Source organism: Budorcas taxicolor, chromosome 14 (genome assembly GCF_023091745.1).
Source record: "Budorcas taxicolor isolate Tak-1 chromosome 14, Takin1.1, whole genome shotgun sequence".
In the NCBI taxonomy this organism is placed as follows: domain Eukaryota; kingdom Metazoa; phylum Chordata; class Mammalia; order Artiodactyla; family Bovidae; genus Budorcas; species Budorcas taxicolor.
The window spans coordinates 23,362,594-23,384,098 of NC_068923.1; the positions used below are offsets into that span (position 1 = coordinate 23,362,594).

Sequence of the window (21,505 nt, forward strand, 5' to 3'; positions counted from 1 at the left end):
TTGCATAAAATGAGAATGCTGATTCCCTCACTGTTTTCACCTTGACTTCCCCTTCAGGGTGCACTGTAGCAATAGATGAAGCCATTCTCATGACTGGAATAGAGCCAGTTAGATGAGAGGCAAATCCAGGCAGAAGCCACTGAGGCCCTTGAAATCCACCCCGAGTCCCTTTTCATGCAAATGGGAAAAACCTGGGGAGAGAAAGACGTGCAGAATGTGAGTACAAAGGCCGCCCTGGGCCATAGTCTGGCTACAGGAGAAAGTCTTGTACCTCTGACCTCCAAAGCCGGAAAATCTGATATTCTGCCTCAGTAAGACTTGGGAATTGTATTAAGGGGCAAACTTTCCCATTTTTCTTTCAGACTGTGTTTTCAGGGGATTTGAATGATGTTTCTCAAGCAGCTAGCAAATCTGAGGGAAGCAAAAGTGTTGAAAATGGGCTTTTATAAGCAGACTCCAGGCAGTTTCCCATTGTCTGGAAGAAAATGCCTTACAGGGTGGGGAGCTGAGGCAGTTGGCAGTAGCCAGACTAGCTAGAGGCTGGCAAACCTAGGTGCTGGAGAATTTTGCTATTAAAATTTTACTTTGAAAATCTCCCATAAAGATGTTAAATTTTATGAAATATATCTTCAGAATTAATGGGGACAATATTATGATTATCCCCTTTTGATTATTAAAAGGTATTTAATGTTAAATTGTGTTTCTGGAATTGTAAAACAAAGGAAACAAACAAAAAATCTATTTCTGTTTGTAAACAAGGTGCATCTACCTCCTAAGTAATATCTGTTGTTCTGTTCACCAGTGTCCCAGAACTAATAGTCAGAAAATAAAACATGAAATGGTTTGGTCAGAAAAAGCTCTTGTGTATGAAAATTTGTAATAAGTTTAAAATTTTTAGTCATCTGGGAACACATTGAAATTAAAATGTTTTCTAAAAATAAAAAAATTAAAGTCTCACATAAAGCGTCTATGCCATACTTGAAGACTGAATGTGCACTGCCACTTAAAGAATCTATTTAATAATTAATTATCCCGTGCCAGGGACTGTGATGGCCGTGGAAGGAGATGCAGTCATGAGCTGAACACAGTCTCTGCCATCTCTCTGCTCACTCATTTGTTGAGGAAATATTTCTTTAGTACCTACAGTTTTGAAGCTCTGAGTGCCCCTCAAAGCCACGATGAGGACCGACTCCCACCCAGCAGCGATTACCTGAACTGGATCACAAGTACCTGGAAATTGACAGACAGCGTAATAAGCATGAAATGGACATCAGGCAGGGGCGTTTGCAGGAAGCAGGCTTCTCAGCCCCTCAACGGGACAGCTTTCCCAAGAGGAAAAAACCTTATCATGTAAAGCTCTGTGGACACTCCATTGATAAAGCCCTTCACATGAGAGGAGGGTTAAACAGAGCAAAGAAGCAGCAGGAGGGAATTAACTCCAGCATCTGCCATATTTTATTTCATTGAATTTCCTTTGCAGCCTTGTGAAGTAGGTGATATTATCACTATTTGCCGAGCCAGGGAACTAAGTCTCAGAGAGAGGATGCAGTTCGCCTAGTGCTACCTTCTTATGCAGGGATGAAGGCGGGATCTGAACTCCAGTAGACTTAGAACCTGAGGCTTTTCCTGTCTCACCAAGAATCCCATCCACGAAAAGCGTGGTAAAGGATTGCATCCTGGCTTTGCCATGTGGTAACTGTTCAGGTCACGGAAGCGATTTGATTTGATTCAGTCTGTCGGTTAAGTGAAGCTAATTATCTCTGCCTGCTTCTTCTCAGGGTTTTGTGACGAACAAATGAAAGAATGAATGGTGAAAATGCTTAGGATCCATAAATATCTATGAAGATATGAGGAAACTATGATGATTAAAATGCACCTGTCTTAGGGGTAGAGGTTGGGGGAGGCATGGAGTGGGTGGTTGGTGTCAGCAGATGTAAGCTGTTATAAGTTGAACGGATTATAGGTTAAACAGCCAGGTCCTACTGTTTGGACAGAGAACTATATTCAATATCCTATGATAAACCATAATGGAAAAGAATATTTAAAAGAATGTATATGTATATGTGTGTAACTGAATCACTTTGCTGTACAGTTCAGTTCAGTTCAGTCGCTCAGTCATGTCCGACTCTTTGCGACCCCATGAATCGCAGCACGCTAGGCCTCCCTGTCCATCACCATCTCCTGGAGTTCACTCAGACACGCGTCCGTCGAGTCAGTGATGCCATCCAGCCATCTCATCCTCTGTCGTCCCCTTCTCCTCCTGCCCCCAATCCCTCCCAGCATCAGAGTCTTTTCCAATGAGTCAGCTCTTCGCATGAGGTGGCCAAAGTACTGGAGTTTCAGCCTTAGCATCACTCCTTCCAAAGAAATCCCAGAGCTGATCTCCTTCAGAATGGACTGGTTGGATCTCCTTGTAGTCCAAGGGACTCTCAAGAGTCTTCTCCAACACCACAGTTCAAAAGCATCAATTCTTCGGCACTCAGCTTTCTTCACAGTCCAACTCTCACATCCATACATGACCCCAGGAAAAACCATAGCCTTGACTATACGGACCTTAGGCAGCAAAGTAATGTCTCTGCTTTTGAACATGCTATCGAGGTTGGTCATAACTTTTCTTCCAAGGAGTAAGCGTTTTTTAATTTCATGGCTACAATCACCATCTGCAGTGATTTTGGAGCCCAAAAAAATAAAGTCTGACACTGTTTCCACTGTTTCCCCATCTATTGCCCTGGAAGTGACAGGACCGGATGCCATGATCTTCGTTTTCTGTATGTTGAGCTTTAAGCCCACTTTTTCACTCTCCACTTTCACTTTCATCAAGAGGTTTTTAGTTCCTCTTCACTTTCTGCTATAAGGGTGGTGTCATCTGCATATCTGAGGTCATTGATATTTCTCCCGGCAATCTTGATTCCAACTTGTGTTTCTTCCAGTCCAGCATTTCTCATGATGTACTCTGCATATAAGTTAAATAAGCAGGGTGACAATATACAGCCTTGATGTACTCCTTTTCCTATTTGGAACCAGTCTGTTGTTCCATGTCCAGTTCTAACTGTTGCTTCCTGATCTGCATACAGATCTCTCAATAGGCAGGTTAGGTGGTCTGGTATTCCCATCTCTTGAAGAATTTTCCACAGTTTATTGTGATCCATACAGTCAAAGGCTTTGGCATAGTCAATAAAGCAGAAATAGATGTTTTTCTGGAACTCTCTTGCTTTTTCAATGATCCAGCAGATGTTGGCGATTTGATCTCCGGTTCCTCTGCCTTTTCTAAAACCAGCTTGAACATCAGGAAGTTCACAGTTCATGTATTGCTGAAGCCTGGCTTGGAGAATTTTGAGCATTACTTTACTAGCATGTGAGATGAGTGCAATTGTGTGGTAGTTTGAGCATTCTTTGGCATTGCCTTTCTTTGGGATTGGAATGAAAACTGACCTTTTCCAGTCCTGCGGCCACTGCTGAGTTTTCCATATTTGCTGACATATTGAGTGCAGCACTTTCACAGCATCATCTTTCAGGATTTGAAATAGCTCCACTGGAATTCCATCACCTACACTAGCTTTGTTCGTAGTGATGGTTTCTAAGGCCCACTTGACTTCACATTCCAGGATGTCTGGCTCTAGATGAGTGATCACACCATCATGATTATCTGGGTCGTGAAGATCTTTTTTGTACAGTTCTTCTGTGTATTCTTGCCACCTCTTCTTAATATCTTCTGCTTCTGTTAGGTCCATTCCATTTCTGTCCTTTATTGAGCCCATCTTTGCATGAAACGTTCCCTTGGTATCTCTGATTTTTTGAAGAGATCTCTAGTCTTTCCCATTCTGTTGTTTTCCTCTATCTCTTTGCATTGATTGCTGAAGAAGGCTTTCTTATCTCTTCTTGCTATTCTTTGGAACTCTGCATTCAAATGCTTATATCTTTCCTTTTCTCCTTGGCCCTTCGCCTCTCTTCTTTTCACAGCTATTTGTAAGGCCTCCCCAGACAGCCATTTTGCTTTCTTGCATTTCTTTTCCATGGGGATGGTCTTGATCCCTGTCTGCTGTACAATGTCACAAACCTCATTCCATAATTAATCAGGCACTCTATCTATCAGATCTAGGCCCTTAAATCTATTTCTCACCTCCATTGTATAATCATAAAGGATTTGATTTAGGTTATACCTGAATGGTCTAGCAGTTTTCCCTACTTTCTTCAATTTAAGTCTGAATTTGGTAATAAGGAGTTCATGATCTGAGCCACAGTCAGGTCCTTGTCTTGTTTTTGTTGACTGTATGGAGCTTCTCCATCTTTGGCTGCAAAGAATATAATCAATCTGATTTCAGTGTTGACCATCTGGTGATGTCCATGTATAGAGTCTTCTCTTGTGTTGTTGGAAGAGGGTGTTTGCTATGACCAGTGCATTTTCTTGGCAAGACTCTATTAGTCTTTGCCCTGCTTCATTCCTCATTCCAAGGCCAAATTTGCCTGTTTGGCCAAGTGTTTATTGACTTCCTACTTTTGCATTCCAGTCCCCTATAATGAAAAGGACATCTTTTTGGGGTGTTAATTCTAAAAGGTCTTGTAGGTCTTCATAGAACCGTTCACCTTCAGCTTCTTCAGCGTTTCTGGTTGGGACATTGACTTGGATTACTGTAATATTGAATGGTTTGCCTTGGACTCAAACAGAGATCATTCTGTCGTTTTTGAGATTGCATCCAAGTACTGCATTTCAGACTCTTTTGTTGACCATGATGATTACTCCATTTCTTCTGAGGGATTCCTGCCCACAGTAGTAGATATAATGGTCATCTGAGTTAAATTCACCCATTCCAGTCCATTTTAGTTCGCTGATTCCTAGAATGTCGACGTTCACTCTTGCCATCTCTTGTTTGACCACTTCCAATTTGCCTTGATTCATGGACCTGACATTCCAGGTTCCTATGCAATATTGCTCTTTACAGCATCGGACCTTGCTTCTATCACCAGTCACATCCACAGCTGGGTATTGCTTTTGCTTTGGCTCCATCCCTTCATTCTTTCTGGAGTTATTTCTCCACTGACCTCCAGTCAGTGGGCACCTACTGACCTGGGGAGTACCTCTTTCAATATCCTATCATTTTGCCTCTTCATACTGTTCATGGGGTTCTCAAGGCAAGAATACTGAAGTGGTGCCATTCCCTTCTCCAGTGGACCACATTCTGTCAGACCTCTCCACCATGACCTGCCCGTCTTGGGTTGCCCCGCAGGCATGGCTTAGTTTAATTGAGTTAGACAAGGCTGTGGTCCTAGTGTGATTAGACTGACTAGTTTTCTGTGAGTTTGGTTTCAGTGTGTCTGCCTTCTGATGCCCTCTTGCAACACCTACCATCTTACTTCAGTTTCTCTTACCTTGGGCGTGGGGTATCTCTTCATGGCTGCTCCAACAAAGCGCAGCAGCTGCTCCTTACCTTGGACGAAGGGTATCTCCTCACCGCCACCCTTCCTGACCTTCAACGTGGGATAGCTCCTTTGCTGAACAGCATACATTAATGTACAATTAGCACTGTCAATCAACTATACTTAAATTTTGGAAATTAATAATAATAATAAAATGTATCTGTCTTAAACTCCTTTCCATACTAGAGCAAATTAGAGAAAAAGAAAGAAGCAGATTCTTGCCTAGTTCCCACAGCACAAGATCTTTTTACGGGTCTAATCAACGGGTTATTCTGTTTTTATCTACCGTGTTGATCACATGGTAAAACATTTTTCTGACAAGTGTTGGGTTCCTACTTTCAGGCTATATGTTTCTGGTTTCCTTTCCTCTCGAGGAAGTGTTGATGTCTTCTGAGCCTGATTCCTCTCCCTTGTTTCCCCGTTTCAGTGAATGTAGCACATGCTTCCTATTAACCAAACTCAAAAACCTAGCTATCACCATGGTTACACCCTCTTTCTCTCCTGCCATCCCTCTGGTTGCCAGTCCTATAGACCGTATCCCCCCATTACCTCTCACCTGGTCTCCCTGCCCACACCCTTGGCCCCTTCTGACAATTCATTCTCCAAACCACAGCCAAGGATGTTCTTTTAAAATATCAATCAGTTTATGTCATTCCTCTGCTTAGTATCATGCAATGGCTTCTGGTTTTAGTTGGAATTAAATGCTAACATCTTAGGCAGGCCTGACACATTTATCAACACCTCCAACCTCATTGCATATCACCACACTCCTCTCTTACCACCCTCCAGCCACACCATTGCTCTCCATTTGCCTCAGGACATTTGCACTCACTGTTTCCTCTTCCTGGGGCTCTCTTCTCACACTACACAAGGCTGGCTCATTCCAAACTTTCAGAAATTCATTTACATATCAGTTCCTCAAGAAGGTCATTCCTGACCCCCAATTTGGATCATGTCATCAACCATCATAATCTCTGATCATGACCTGTTCTTCTTGGCATTTGTTACACATAAGCGTGTGTGGGCATGTTTGGGTGTGTTGTATTCAATGTCTGTATCTCCTTTTAGAATGTAAGCTCCACAGTAGCAGGGCTCTCATCCATTTGGTTCACCACCATCTACCAACACTCAGCATGGCGCCCAGAAAATAACAAGTACTCAGTAGACATTTGTCATGTTCCTAGAATAGTAGAAAATCAATAGTTCCTCAAGAAGTTCAGCCAAGAGCCCCATGACTTCTACATGCTCCATCCACCCTTCTGAGACCCAGTGATCAGTTTAACAAGATTGTCCCTTGTTGACTGGAAAAACATTGCACAACCTAAAAGTTGATAGTTATTGTTAGGTAGTTAGAATAGGAAAAAAGGATGGTCTTTTCCACCACAAGAATGCCGATGGCTAAAAGACAAGGAAGGGAAAAGGCCAAGAAAATAGAACAAAGGAAGGTCCAAGGACCGGAGTAGGACCTCAGGTAGAACAAACAGCTCTCCTGGCTAGCCCAGTTCACATAGGCAGGCCCAGGGGGAGGAAGAAAAAACATATAAAAAGAGGAGCCAAGGGGCCCGGGATCTCTCTGTGTGCACGCACATACACACACTCTGTCTCTCTTTGTCTCTGTTTGTCTCTTTCTCTCTCTGTCTTCTCTTTGTGTCTTTTGGGTCGGCATGCCCTTGCCTGGGTCCAGCCCCAGGGGAGCCAGAATAATTCAAAGTGGGGATGGAGTCGGCGATTAGGAGAGAATTATTTAATTTGAGATAGAAAGAGAGATTAGGGAAGAATAGTGTAGTGAGAGAGAGGAGAGAAAATAGAAGAGAGAAGATGCTGAATAACTTGGTTTACACAGAAAACCAATAAAACCCCGAGACAAGGGGCTTGCACAGTCTACGTAGGCCACCGGTGCCTGCTTGAATAGCGGAGGGTGCTCCGCCTTGGGCTCCCTCTCGCGTGGGTCTTAGAAGCCAGGGCAAATAAGTAGACATGGAGAGCCTCTGTGCTCCAGACGGGAATTCAGCCTGAAAAGGAGAGAACGAGAAAAGACGACACAGGGGAAACCAGTCTTTCCAGGAACTGGTCTGTTTCTTTATTTCCAGGGCCGCTTTTATACTTTAAGTCATACATAGAGATAAATGGAAAATACAAAGTCACGCAGGGTCAGCAGTCCTGACCCTTATTGAAACCACGCTTTCTTTCTGCATTCCTTCCGATATACAAAGTTCTCAGGTGATTTACATCATCTTCTGGCCAAGAGGCCTGCTAACATTTTATGACCCTTTCTGATGATGATTAGTCAACCAGAAAACTTATTTTCTCCAAAGGTGATTTTCTTAAGTCAGGCACCACCCTCCGAAGGCACCAGATAAAATTGCATTCCTACAGAGCAAAGGTGCAGTGGGCTATAATCCAGAAAAGAATTTACCTAGTCTGAGGTCTAACGTGATTAATATCAAGGTTAATACTTATTTCTCCTATATGCTAGTTATATCAATTAGTGTGTATAAGGGGCAAGGGATATGGAGTCTTAGCAGCAAATATTGGCTCAACAATGAAACCCTCCACTGGTATAATTTCTAACTAACTTGCTAATACTATACTAATAATTTTCTAACTTCTCAAAAGAATCTGTATTTAGAAAGTTTATGGCATCTCGTGCCTCTCACGGTTGGGAGGCTGTGAACAATCACATGTGGCCAGATAAACCTCTCAGGCAGGCTAGAGAGCCATCAGAGGAGTTTTTTGACTGAAACACTCTTGTTATGGCCAGGAGATTTATTAATTGGAGCTCTAAGTTAGCTCCTTCTCAGAGAGAGGTGGTGGGGGACAGCCCCCCTAATGTCAGAAGTGTAGGTGAAAGCATACTGCAGTAAGGTAGGCAGACTCTGATTTGGGGGGTAGATGCTCGAGAATGTCCAGGGGGACCCCTGAGGCCTGATCCCACCTTTGCGTATGTCAGGCCTCCTTCCTCATGACCTTTGCCACGGGCGGGATTCCTCACCCTGGCTCCAGGCATACCCTGATGCCTTGAGGATGTATTTTCCTTTTATTTTCTAAATAAAATGGAGCTATAACATGGAGCTGTAACACTGTCCGAGAGCTGTGACACGTGGAGGGCTTGAACGTCTGTCGCTTCAAATTTTTGTTGTGGCGAGTCAGAATCTAGGAAATGTACCCACTCCCCTAACAGTTGTGTTTTATTCAGCAGACTTTCTGAGGATTTCAAGCCTGGAACACAGCATCTCAGACATGCTGAGAAAACTGTTTCTAAGAGGCAAGGGCGGATGGGGGAGCCAGGATATATAAGAGTTTTTGCAACAAGAGACCAGGTAGTTGGAACATCAAAGGATTACTGTTAACAAAAGAAAATCAAACATCTCTCCTTAAGGAATTCGGTGCTTTTCTATGTAAGGGAAGATACAAGCATCTGGGCTCATTGAAATCATGCTTTTGATATGCAGTTCCGCTCTCTGGGGCAAGTATCCTGTGTTTCCTCATGGGAGTTTCCTCAGGGTGCATGGTCCAGGGTTGCTGCAGCCACTTGACTGCTAGATGGGCTTGGCAGTGGGCAGCTCTTTTGTCTCCATCCTGAGTTCCCTCAGGGCTCACTGTCCGGGCAGCTGTAATCTCATGTCTTGATGGCTCTAATGTCCTTTGTTGACTGATATGGCAGCAATACTTTAGTTCTCACCCTTGTGTTGGTTTGTCGCAGGAGCGACTTGTGCTGTCCGTGCTTCCTCGTTTTGTTGTCCTGGAGATGATCAACGATATGACCAACGTGGAAGACGAGCACCTGCAGCATCAGTTCCACCGGATCTACATCCATCGCTATGAGAATGTCAGGTGAGCAACAAGACTCCCACCTCGGTCTCTGCCCTGGCTGCTCTCACCTCAGCGCCGTGATTTCTGTCTGCCTAAATGTCAGCGCCTTTCTTCATGTGATTGATTAACTCATTAACTAGTGATTATTCATCAGAGAGTTTTACACTTCCAAATTGAGCCTCCAGAATAATGTCAGAGAAATGCAGTTATATTTGCTAATCAACCTCTTGCCTGGCTCCCCTGCAGCAGGCTTGCTTGCCTTTACATTTTGAGTAGGAAAGACAAGAGCTTTTTATACTTTTATGGGAAAAAATGATTCCAGAATATGATCTGGAGGCTTCAGGAGCAATTGCATACATCCCTTCTTTATATTTCTAATGCATGCCAAGTCACTTCCATCATGTAGATTCCTATCTATGCCCAGACTTGTCTGGAACAAGCCCATCTACCTTGGCAGACAAGGGTCAAGTTGTGACGGGCTGTGAATGTCCCATTCAGGGCTCCCTCCTGAGCTGAGCTGTAGTCCTGGTTCCTCCTCATCCATACTCATCACCACTGTTTCTAACTCTGGCAAATTTATGAGATACACTAAAGTATTAGAACCTCACATACACCACGCAAGGCTCTGAGCATGTTCCCATAGGCTGTTTTATAACAACAAAAAATAGGTCTTTTGATTCCCCATTCAGATCAGCACACTGAGGCTTCATCAGGTCAGGGGGCTTCCCTAATGCACAAAGCTCTTGCTGAGCGACCTACAGAGATTTGGTTGTTTAGTCACTAAGTTGTGTCCGACTCTTTGCAACCCCATGGACTGTAGCCCACCAGGCTCCTCTGTTCATGGGATTCTCCAGGCAAGAATACTGGAGTGGGTAGCCATTCTCTTCTCCAAGGGATCTTCCCCACCTAGGTCTCCCACATTGCAGGTGGATTCTTTACTATCTATGCCACCAGGGAAGTCCCATAAGTGTCTTTAAAACAATACAAAAAAGGATTACAGCTTATTTTTGTTTTGCAAATATATTTTTGGCCACCCACTCATCCATCCATCCACCCAACCATCTATTATTGCTTCACCCATCCATCCATCCATCAGTGCCTCCTCCATGCCAGACGATATGGTATGTAGTGAAAATCAGAGGGGCGGGGTTGGGGGCTCCTTAATGAGGTAGTGAAAAAATGAAAGTGTTAGTCACTCAGTCGTGTCCGAGTCTTTGCAACCTCATGGACATGAACCCCGGACTATAGCCCACCAGTCTTCTCTGTCCATGGAATTCTCCAGGCAAGAATACTGGAGTGCCCTCCCAAAGGAATGGTAGCCATTCCCTTCTCCCAGGGATCTTCCCAACCCAGAGATGGAAGCGGTACCTATTGCATCACAGGTGGATTTTTTACTGTCTGAGCCACCAGGGCAGCCCTTTGATGAGGCAGACCAGTTTAGAATGCCAGTTCTCCCTCTTCCTTGTGTATGGCTGAGGGCAATTTACATTCCTGCATCTCAGGATCTTTCTCTGTAAACTGGGCATTTTAACAGCCACCTTATAGTGGTTTATACAGATTATGTCAGTGAAGATACATACAAAGCGAAGGATGGGTGTGAGCGTATCATAGAGCATTAAGCATATTTTAGATTGTTTCAGACATTTTCATGGTTGCAAGCGACAAAGAATCCAGCCCTGTTAAGGTCCATGAGCTGAAAAATTTGTAAAACAGCATCACTTGTAAATGTGGAGCAGCATATGTTGGTTTTAAGGTCTTATTTTTTTATAACTCAAAATAAGCAAAAAATAGTTTCTCTTTTCCTTGGTTCATATAAAGTTTACTTACAGACATATTTATGAAAATTTTGTATAGGATATTTAATATCTTAGTAATATTTTATAATTTAAAATTCTTAAATACTTATTAGTAATTGGTTCCAAGTCATAGTCATACCTTTTTAAATAGCAAATGAATAAAAGATAAATCAAGTCAATTTTTATTCTCTGAATTGAAAGAAATGAAAACTGATGCTTTTTTAAAAAAAAAAATAAAGAATCCAACCCTGGCTGTTGTAAAAGAAATGTAGTGAAAGGCCACGTGGTGGCCCCCAGAGTCACTGGGGAAGGATGGAGAGGCAGGCTCAGGAAATGGGCCAGAATGAAGTTGAAAGCACAGCCAACATCCCAGCAGGGCACTGGGCCAGTAAGGACAAGGGCTGCTCCCGCTGTTCCTGAAGAATCCATTTCCTGCGCTACCAGCCCTGTCCCAGACTCCACCCCTGCACACAGCATTCCTCCTGCAGCCCCAGAGTCTGGATCTGGCTGCCTCTGAGCCACCCCCCCACCCTGACCCCACCTCTTTGCATCTCAAGTTAAGCAAGCCTGAGGCACAGGTATGTGTCCAATTGGCTGAGCCCCAGTGATTCCCCAGAAGTAACCAGGAAGCAGATAATCTAACTTTTCAGCTTGTCCAGTAAACTTGTGTCTCCCTCCCAGCAAATATCATAGGGTGGGAATTTCCCAAGCACTGGGGGAAATCTATAGGTTGACCAGCTCTAAAAATCACCAGTGTACCTTCTTAGTTCCGTTCCTCCTAACTTCGGTAGAACAGAAGAACAACTTTTCCTTCTTACCAGCATCTCTGGGTGTTTTTCTGGTGTGCCAGGGTACTCGTGGGAAAGTAAGTCTGACAGAAAGCTTGATTCTAACACCACCCTTTAGAGGGTGTTTAAGTATGGGTCATTCAGATACTTAACCAAGAACTGGGATACACTGGTTTAGATGCATGAGTTTGCAAAAAGCCCCTTGTCAAACAGTAACTCTAACAAAAGATACAATCCAGATCAAGGAACTGGCCCACAGTCAATGGGAACCCATCAATACCAGTTGCAGAACAGGCTCAGGGCAGTACCAATAACTATAATCCAGTGTGCAGTTCTATTATTAAAATAAGCAAAGGATGATAAGAGACCGTAAAAAGAAGAAGGCCTGGAATGGGGATGGCGGTAGGTAGAGAAACATTCCTAGATTAGATGATTCTTATTTGCTTCTTTGAAGTTGAGTCAGCCAAATGAAAAAAAACCAAGGTAAGGAATCCTGGACAGAGGAATCAGCACAAGTGAAGGCAGAACAATGAGATATAAATATGAAAAATACAAAACATATAATAAATATTTGATACATATGACATGAAGTATGTATTGACATAGCATAATGATTTATGTATAAGTATGCATGCGTACATGCTCAGTCACTTCAGTTGTGTCCCACTCTCTGTGACCCCATGGACTGTAACTTGCCAGGCTTCTCTGTCCATGGGATTCTTCAGGCCAAAATACTGAAGTGGGTTGCCATGCCCTCCTTCAACGGATCATCCTAACCCAGGGATCAAACCCATGTCTCTTGTATTTCCTGCATTGGCAGGCAAGTTCTTTACTGCTAGTGCCACCTGGGAAGCCCATATATAAGTATAATGATATGTAATTTAATGAAGTATAACTGTAATGAAATATGGCATATTTTAAAATAGGTGTATGACAAATTACAAAAGTGCCTGTCACCATGGAGAAAGAGGAGAGAAAAATTACCCTAAAAATATATAGAAGTAAATATTTATAAATAAAAATATAAAGAAGGCTACATGCCCATATCAACATACTTGGGAGCTTTAAGTTCAATAAGTAACACGTTTGGGGTTCCTTCTCCATTAATCAATTTCCAAGACTTCCCTTAGTGGAGGACAACTTAAGTTACTTCTGCTCTCTGCACCTCACCCATTTATTTTCAGCCATCGAACCAAGCTTTTGTGCTCCAGACTCCTTTCCAGAACTTGGAGCCACACTAAATTAAGATTAAGTTTGCTGCCCTACATTCTCCAGCAGCCTGAGCTCGCGGTGAAGGAGCCACTTCTAATGGGAGAAGAATGTGCAAAGATCCTGGCAGCTGGAGGCACCCCTCCCTGCTGTTCATAGAGGCATTGATGGCTAGATGCCCATGGCCTGCAGGTCCTGGGAAGATGCTCTCAACGCAGGGCAGTGAAGCCTCTCCTGCCCACAACAAGGCTACTGCAAACTAAAATAGGACTGGAGATTAAAAAAGAAAAAAGCAGAGGAGGACAGCCTTACCCTGGCCCCCAGAGCACACCCAGTGCAGGAAGGTGGCATTTCTGAAATGTAGTTCTCATCCTGTCACTGTCTTCCAGGCAACCCACCTGGATCATTCTTTCTTCTCGGTTGCTTTTATGTAGTTTTTATGTTGTGACCTTTCCCTAAAAATAGTCTGCTCTAAATGTCCAGCTCAGTTATATTTCATACAGCTCATTGCATCCTGTCCTGATAAGGAGTGGTAGAGGAGCTGTGCTTGGGGACATGAGTATCCCAGGGTGACTGCGGCCAGCAGCTCCGGGTTTGTACACATCCCAGAGCACTTTCTACGAGGCACTCATCTCCTGCATCATTTCATCTTTCTGGATCTCCATTTCCCTAATTCAAAAGCCTAGCTGCTTGAAATGGACAAAACATTTGGACTGTCAAGTCGATTTCAGCTATAAACATCTGAGACTTCATCAGCTCTGTTCTGGAGCTCCACCTGGCTACTCGGCTTTTTATGGCAAACCACTTGGGCTTCCAGTCCCATCTGTCCAGTTCTATTTCTCTTTCCTTACTCCCCATATATTTAAGACTCTTCTTGTGCTAGTTAGGGTAATGCTCTATCAAATAACCTCTCAGTTTCAGTGATATAAATTCAATATAATTTGTCCACACAGTTTCCTCCTGGCTTATATACCCTGCTCAGTGGGTGATTCAGGGATAAAGGCCCCTACATTTCATATGGGTGTCAACGTTCTCATCACTCTGTTCTTGGAGAGAAAAGGCATACCTGCTTTTATAACACTTGGCCCAGAAATGGCACGTATCAGTCTGCTCAGATTCCATTGATGGGACCTGATTACATGGCCCCACCCTGATACGAGAGGGCCAGAGCCCCTGCTAGTGGCCTTTGCTAGTGACCAGGAGGTGTGGATTTGGTGGAGAGTTAGCTTTTCTGCCCGAGCTCCCTAGCTCCCTTCCTCTTGCCCCCGACCCCATAGCATGTACATTTGCACCTATGCTCACATAACTCAGTCCATTCAATTTCTTGATTGGCTGCTTCTTCCCAGCCAGGCTTGTCAAAGTGGGCAATCATCACATAGAAGCTGAATACAGCCTCTGTACTCAGACACTGAATTAATTCTTGGAGACAGAATTTTGGGTGAAGTAGAAAAGAATTGCTTTGGTGCTTTGTCAAGCCAAGGGGGGCACAGTGGGCTGCTGCCCTCAAAACAATGTGTGCTGACCTGGAGGGGGCAGTGAGGAGTCTTACAGCTCAAAGAGGGTGTGATCAGCTGATGGATACTCTTCCGATCCACTGGTGGGGAAGTAAGTGGGCGTGAGCATCATCAACCTTCTGGTTTCAACCAATCTGGGGTCTCCATGCTTGTGGTCAGCATACTGTTAACTTCTACATGGTGGGGGCTTCAAACAGCTCAAAGATATTGTTGCGTGTATCCCCTGAGGGGGAACCAGGACCCTGCCCCAATACCTTACACTATTGTTTCTTAACTGCTCCTCCCTGGTCTTTGCATCCCATCCCTTCCCTAGTTAGTAATTGTTTGAGCCTGCCCTTTGGAACTCAGGGAAAGTCACAGAGGCTGAATGGACCCTATTTTTTGTAATCAAGAAATGGGGGACACAGAAAGGCTTTTGTGCCCAGGAGCTCCACAGGGACCTGCTTGGTTTCAGCATAAACAAAATGCAATTGGGTGGAGCTAGAAAACTTGGCTTTGAAGGTCTGTTTGAGTGGCCATCTCTCCAATTCCCAAAAATTTTCACAAGGATTTACATACCCTCCACTTATTGAGGACTACACTGTTATTTATAAGTGATATAAATGATATTTATAAGTGGAATAACCTTGAAGAGTAGCTTGCATGATCTCTGCCTTATTATCAAGAAAATGGAAGCTCAAAGAGGTTAAATAACCTTCCCAAAAACACAGGTTAGAAGAAAAGTCTACACACAGCTCATGTTCCTAATGAGTCTAGTGAATTCTGCTAACCATCCTTGAGGACAGTATTTGCAGAGTGACTAATTTTTTTCAGCCAAATGAACAACTTATGTAAGCAAATTAGATCTGACAATTAATATGGCCTCTTCAGTATATTCACCTTGGAAGGTTACAAGCTGACGTTTAGAGTTAATAGATCTGATCTTGAGTCCAGCACCTGGGGGTAGCAGAATGAACAATAAAGTGAGAACCAGGGCATTGGTTTCTTCTTATCTTTTATTTGACAAACTTATTGCATAACTAAGCATGCGCAAAAATCACCTGGGGCTCTTGTTAACTTCTTGTTCGATTCTGACCCAGAGGGTCTGGGATGGGGCCTGAGATTCTGCATTTCTGAGCAGGTTCCAGGGAATCCCAGGGGTGGTCATGACCACTCGGAGGAAGGAAGATTTAATTCTGAAGATTTCTGTTGTTTCAATTCAGGGAGTATTTCATGAGGCCCACCACGCGCTAAGGTTTGGGATACAGAGGTGATGCTCTTCCTGTTCTTTACCTATGGATGGAGCACACCTAGCACATATGATTAGGGGATTAGTGCCCTGACAGAGGAGCCCACAGGCTAGGCAAAGAGCGAGAGCGTGGTGACCAGCTATGCTTGGGGAAATCTCCATCAAAGTTGAATCTTAGCATATGAATGGGGTCTTAAAGGACAACTAGGATTTTATTTTATTTTTCCAAAGATTGTTTTTAAAGGTGGACCATTTTAAAAAGGGTTTTGTTTATTGACTTATGGCTGCCCTGGGTCTTCACTGCTGCTCAGGCTGTTCTCTAGGTACAGCGAGCAGGGCTTACTCTCTAGTCGGGGCGCCTGGGCTTCTCGTTGTGGTGGCTTCTCTTGTTGCCGAGCTCGGGCTCTAGGGCCCTCGGGTCTCAGTAGTTGCAGGAGACCTAGGTTCGATCCCTAGGTTGGGAAGATCCCTTGGAAAAGAGAAAGACTACCCATTCCAGTATTCTGGCCTGGAGAATTCCATGGACTGTATAGTCCATGGGGTCGCAAAGAGTCAGACACGATTGAGTGACTTTCACTTTCACTTTCATCAACAGTTTATATATGTCAATTCCAATCTCCCATTTCATCCCACTCCCATTTCCCCCCTTGATGTCCATACGTTTGTTCTGTATGACTATATCTCTATTTCTGTTTTGCAGATAGGTTCATCGGTACCTTTTTCTAGATCGCATATACAAGCATTAATACAAAATATTTCAGTAGGTAGTAAAAGGAAAGAAAGCTATGCCAGGGAGCAGGCACACCCTGTACAGACACAGGTGCATAAAGCAACATGTGTTCAGAAGACCACACACAAAAATGATGCTGCTGAAACCCTGAGCATGTCTGAAACCTTTATGCCCTTTGTTCTTCAGGATTCTATTTCTTCTTTCAGTAGACTCCTTGTTCCATTAGGGCTGTGATTGTACTTTCTTCTCTCCATTGTATCTCCAGGATCTGACACATAGTAGGCATTTAATTAATTAGCTATTAAATGAATGAATGAACCATTCCTTCCATAGACAGATATTGGTAGTTTGGGGCAAATAGATCCATAAAGTGAGCAGTTCTACTAGGCGGTCTCTGGACCCTTCCACTTCCCATGTGTGTGAGGAAGATGGCTTATTTCAAAGGTAGCATACTATATGGAGAAGGCGATGGCACCCCGCTCCAGTACTCTTGCTTGGAAAATCCCATGGATGGAGGAGCCTGGTGGGCTGCAGTCCATGGGGTCGCGAAGAGTCAGACACGACTGAGTGACTTCCCTTTCACTTTTCACTTTCATGCATTGGAGAAGGAAATGGCAACCCACTCCAGTGTTCTTGCCTGGAGAATCCCAGGGACGGGGGAGCCTGGTGAGCTGCTGTCTCTGGGGTCGCCCAGTGTCAGACACGACTGAAGCAACTTAGCAGCAGCAGCATACTATAGTGGTAAAGAGCGTAGACTCCCTGGCTGTCCAGTGGTTAAGAGTCTGTGCTTCTAATGCAGGGGATGTGGATTCGATCCGTGATTGGGGACCCACATGATACATGGCATGGCCAAAAGATTTTTTAAAAAGAGTAAAGTTTCCAGAGCCAGGCTGTCTGGTTCAAACCCCAGCTTTTCATGTGTGTTGCCAAGTTACTCAGGCTTCAGCTTCCTTATCTGTAAAACGGAGAAGATCATCCTAGATCCTCCCTCATAGGGTTTTATGAGGAATGAATGCGTTCATACTTGTAGAACTCCTAGAACAGAATCAAGTCCACAGTCTATTCTGAGGATTGCTGCTACTGTTGTTTCAGGCTTTTGCCCACAGTTAGGAATTCTTTTAAATTCAGGTGATAAATAATCCAGTTAATAGTCAGATTTTCTTCTATCTCGTTGCTTGTCTCTCTCTCCTCCATTCAACCATTCAATTATAGTGCACTTTTGTACGATAATGATGCCAAGAGCTGACACATTTATGGGGCACTTACTATGCCAGGCACTGTGCTAAACACTCGCTACCTACCAATTAAGTAGGTACTGAAATGATCTCCAGTAGACAAAGGCTTGGAGAAGTTCATAGTATTCACAAGTGATTGACCTGGGATTGGAACCCCAGTCTGTCTAGACACAAATCCTATGCACATGACCAGATGCTATACCACCAGAAACCTGTAGAGAACCGTAGCAGTGTGGTGACGCTTGCAGAGGAAGCCTCACACAGGAACAACCGAAAGGTATCATTCCTGTGCTTAAAGCCCTTCACTCACTTTCCGTCATGGTCAGGAAAAAGTCTGTATTCATCAACCTGGCTCATCCAGCCCTTCTTTATTATTCCTCTGCTCTCTCCACTGAGCTCCTCTCTCTCTCTCCTTTCCTCCCTCCTTCTCTCCCTCTTTCCCTTCTCCCTCTCCTCTTCCCACCTTCCTTGCTCAATACTACCCTTTGACAAGCTGTCTTTGAATTCTTGCAGAACCATGGTACGTTTGCTCGTTCTCCAACCAGACCCTAGTATGTGCTGATCTCTTGCTAAGAGCACCCATTCTTTTATTCACTTTACCGTCAAGTTCTCTAGAGCAGCAGTCCCCAGCCTTTTTGGCACCCAGGACTAGTTTCGTGGAAGACAGTTTTTCCACAGACCAGGGCATGGACAGGGGATGGTTTTGAATGATTCAAGTGCATTCCATTTATTGTGCACTTTATTTCTATTATTATTACATCAGCTCCACCGCACATCACCAGGCCTCAGATCCCAGAGGCTGGGGACCCCTGCCCTCGGTCATTCAAGACTCCCCCTGGACTTTGCTTCACTAGGAAACTCCTGATCCTCCAGTGTCTGGTCAAGCCCCTCCATGAGTTTTTCCATTACAGCAGTCATTGCCTGTGTTGTTTTTGTTTTTCTCTTTGACTGCCCAACTCCATTCCCCATCCTCTGAGGATCTTGAGGACAGGTACTGGGCATTATTTATCATTTAATATAATTTTCTAGCACAGTGTGTAGCAGGTCACATAAATATTTGCTTAAATAATTATGGCATTAACTGATTAATTAAAGCAATAGCTTTTCAATTGATATCTAAAGGGGACTTCCTTGGTGGTTCAGTGGTTAAGACTCTGAGCTCACAAGGAGAGCCTGGGTTTGATCCCCGGTCAGGGAACGAGACCCCACATGCCACAACTAAAGACCCTGCATACTGCAACAGAGATCGAAGATGCCATCTGCCACAACTAAGATCCAGTATAAATAAATAAAAGGAAATAAATATTTTTAAACATTGAGATCTAAGGATTCCTAATGAGTCCCTGAGTGGGCTTCCGGGAAAGTAAAAATCCCTTGAAATCAAGTGCAAAATTTTGAATACTTGCACATATTTTAGGAGCTAAAATCCATAACTTCTATCAGATTCTTAAAGGAGTTTGTAATGGAGACAACTTTAAGAACCACTGAATACCAGGGATGACCAATGTAAGTCCATGCACATTCCACGGGGCCTTCTGACCGATTCAGCTATCTCATTAAAACTAAGTCACACTGGTGGTAAAACTCAGCATTATTTTATGCAACACTAAGAAAACTAACCAAAAAGTGTGACACATTGCACAGATGCAGTCAGTTTCAGATTTGGTAAAAAACACGAGAATCAAGAAAATACGGTGCCCTCTCTGATGTTCATCCTTCCTCTCAGAGGTACCCCTGAGGCTGAACTGATCCCTGAGATGGTGTGTTAGGTGGGCGGAGTAGTGCCTCACCATGCAGTTCAGCCTCAAGGACAATCCCAACTCTGCCATGGGCTACCAGTGAATGTTGGACAAAAGTTCCTGATCTTCACATTGGGATGGATGAACACTGCCTTCCCCACGGGCTAACTGGGTGGCTTGACTAAGACAGCACTCATACAGTGCCTTGCTTTGATAAGGCTTTCAAGGACCACCCCTTCCCTTCCACCAAGGAATATGCATAGGATAAAACCTCAGCTAACTGAAATTCTTAGTAAATATGCATTTCATAGAAGTCATTATTATTCTGCCAAAGGTCTCCCAGGCTTGCTATTTATTTCCTCAATTTTAAAAAACATTGTAACCCTATGTGCCTGCAATTTTGGATAGAGCATATGTCATCGGACTGGAGGTAAAGTGGTTTTGCATTCTTTTGTCCCTGTGTCCATTACGCTCTGTGTTCATGACATCTGCATTTGCAAGGATAATTCATAAGGCTTCATTTTGTTTTCCACAATAAATTGATCTATTCTGGGGCTGCTCTCATAGCTCAGTTGATAAAGAATCCACCTGCAATGCAGGAGACCAGGGTTCGATCCCTGGGTTGGGAAGATCCCCTGGAGAAAGGAAAGGCTACACTCTCCAGTATTCTGGCCTGGAGAATTCCAGGGGGTTACAAAGAGTCGGACACCAATGAGTGACTTTCACTTCACTACTGAAAACTTCGCCTTTTGGGTTGTTCACGTTACCAGCACTCCACAGTCCTGCACAGGAAGAAGGGCTTTCTCTTGCCGTCTTGTCCTTCCTGAACCCCTGGGTGGACTGTCTGCTGAAATGTTTGGTAAACACTGAGGTATACCTCGAGACTCCCCTGGCAAGGAGAGCTAACATCTCAGGCCACAGTTGGTTTGCTTGAATGGGGATGTTTCTCCCAAGATAGATTCAGGTATTAATGTACTCTCTTCCCCCTCCCCACCCCTTCCCTGTTGTCTAGTATTCTTTTTGCAGATGTTAAAGGATTTACCAACCTCTCCACGACCTTGTCTGCTCAGGAGCTGGTCAGGATGCTCAACGAGCTCTTTGCCAGATTTGATCGACTGGCCCATGTGAGTTGAATTTAATTCCCTCCTCGTCTTCGCAGGAGTGACAGACTGCATGCAGAATTAGGGGAAAAAGGGACTCAGTTTTCATCACCAATGTCATTACCATTCTGCATCCTGATCCCAGACCTGGACCCCTGACCGTTGTGCATTCTGGGGACTGATGTCAGTTATTTACGGTTTGTCAGATGAATTTTCCCAGCTGAGAGACAGCTGGTTGAGTGACAATTAAACCAAAGTCCTTTAAAATCTGCTCTCCATCTTTCTCCGCCTGTGGCCGGGCTCCTGTCAGATGCAGCGTCAGTGCTGCTTCATGCGAGCCGACTGCCTGCAGTTTCCCCGCCAACCCCAGCCGTCTGGAATGAATTAGCCTCTTCTCAAGGACCAGTGAGCTACTGGCCCATCCCACCACCATTTTGTTTGACCTAAGAGCTTGGGTTTTAGCCAACAGGACACTACCTTTCTTTTGCTGCTGGCTTGACCAGAGCTAAAATAGAGAACAGGTTAAAGAATATGAACATTTGCCACCAAAACACAGATTTCAAGTCCTCAAGCCACTCAAACCACAGAGGAATGTCATTGTCACACTGTATTTTTAGCTCCAGGTTTTGGATTCAAATTAGCATGACTTGACTTCTTGCTTTGTGAAGGATGTATAGTAGTGCCAGTTTCACAGGCTGTTGTGAGAATTGAATGAGACCATATCATTGTTTTGTGACCCCATGGACTGTAGCCCACCAGGCTCCTCTGTCTATGGAATTCTCCAGGCAAGAATACTGGAGTGGGTTGCCATTCCCTTCTCCAGGGGATCTTCCCAACCCAGGGATCGAACCCAGGTCTCCTGCATTGCAAGCAGATTCTCTACTGTCTGAGCCACCAGGGAAGCCCATATCATTATTAGAGTATCAAAAATGTCCTAT

At 44.1% G+C, this 21,505-nt stretch overlaps 1 protein-coding gene across 1 annotated transcript in view; it reads left to right on the forward strand.

The window, feature by feature from the left end:
* Positions 1-21,505, forward strand: part of ADCY8 (adenylate cyclase 8) — a 232,153-nt gene that overhangs the window by 65,291 nt on the left and 145,357 nt on the right. The window contains exons 3-4 of the mRNA XM_052651651.1: positions 9,119-9,249; positions 20,480-20,591. Of these exons, the coding sequence (XP_052507611.1) occupies positions 9,119-9,249; positions 20,480-20,591 (243 nt within the window). The remainder of the gene's footprint in view (positions 1-9,118; positions 9,250-20,479; positions 20,592-21,505) is intronic.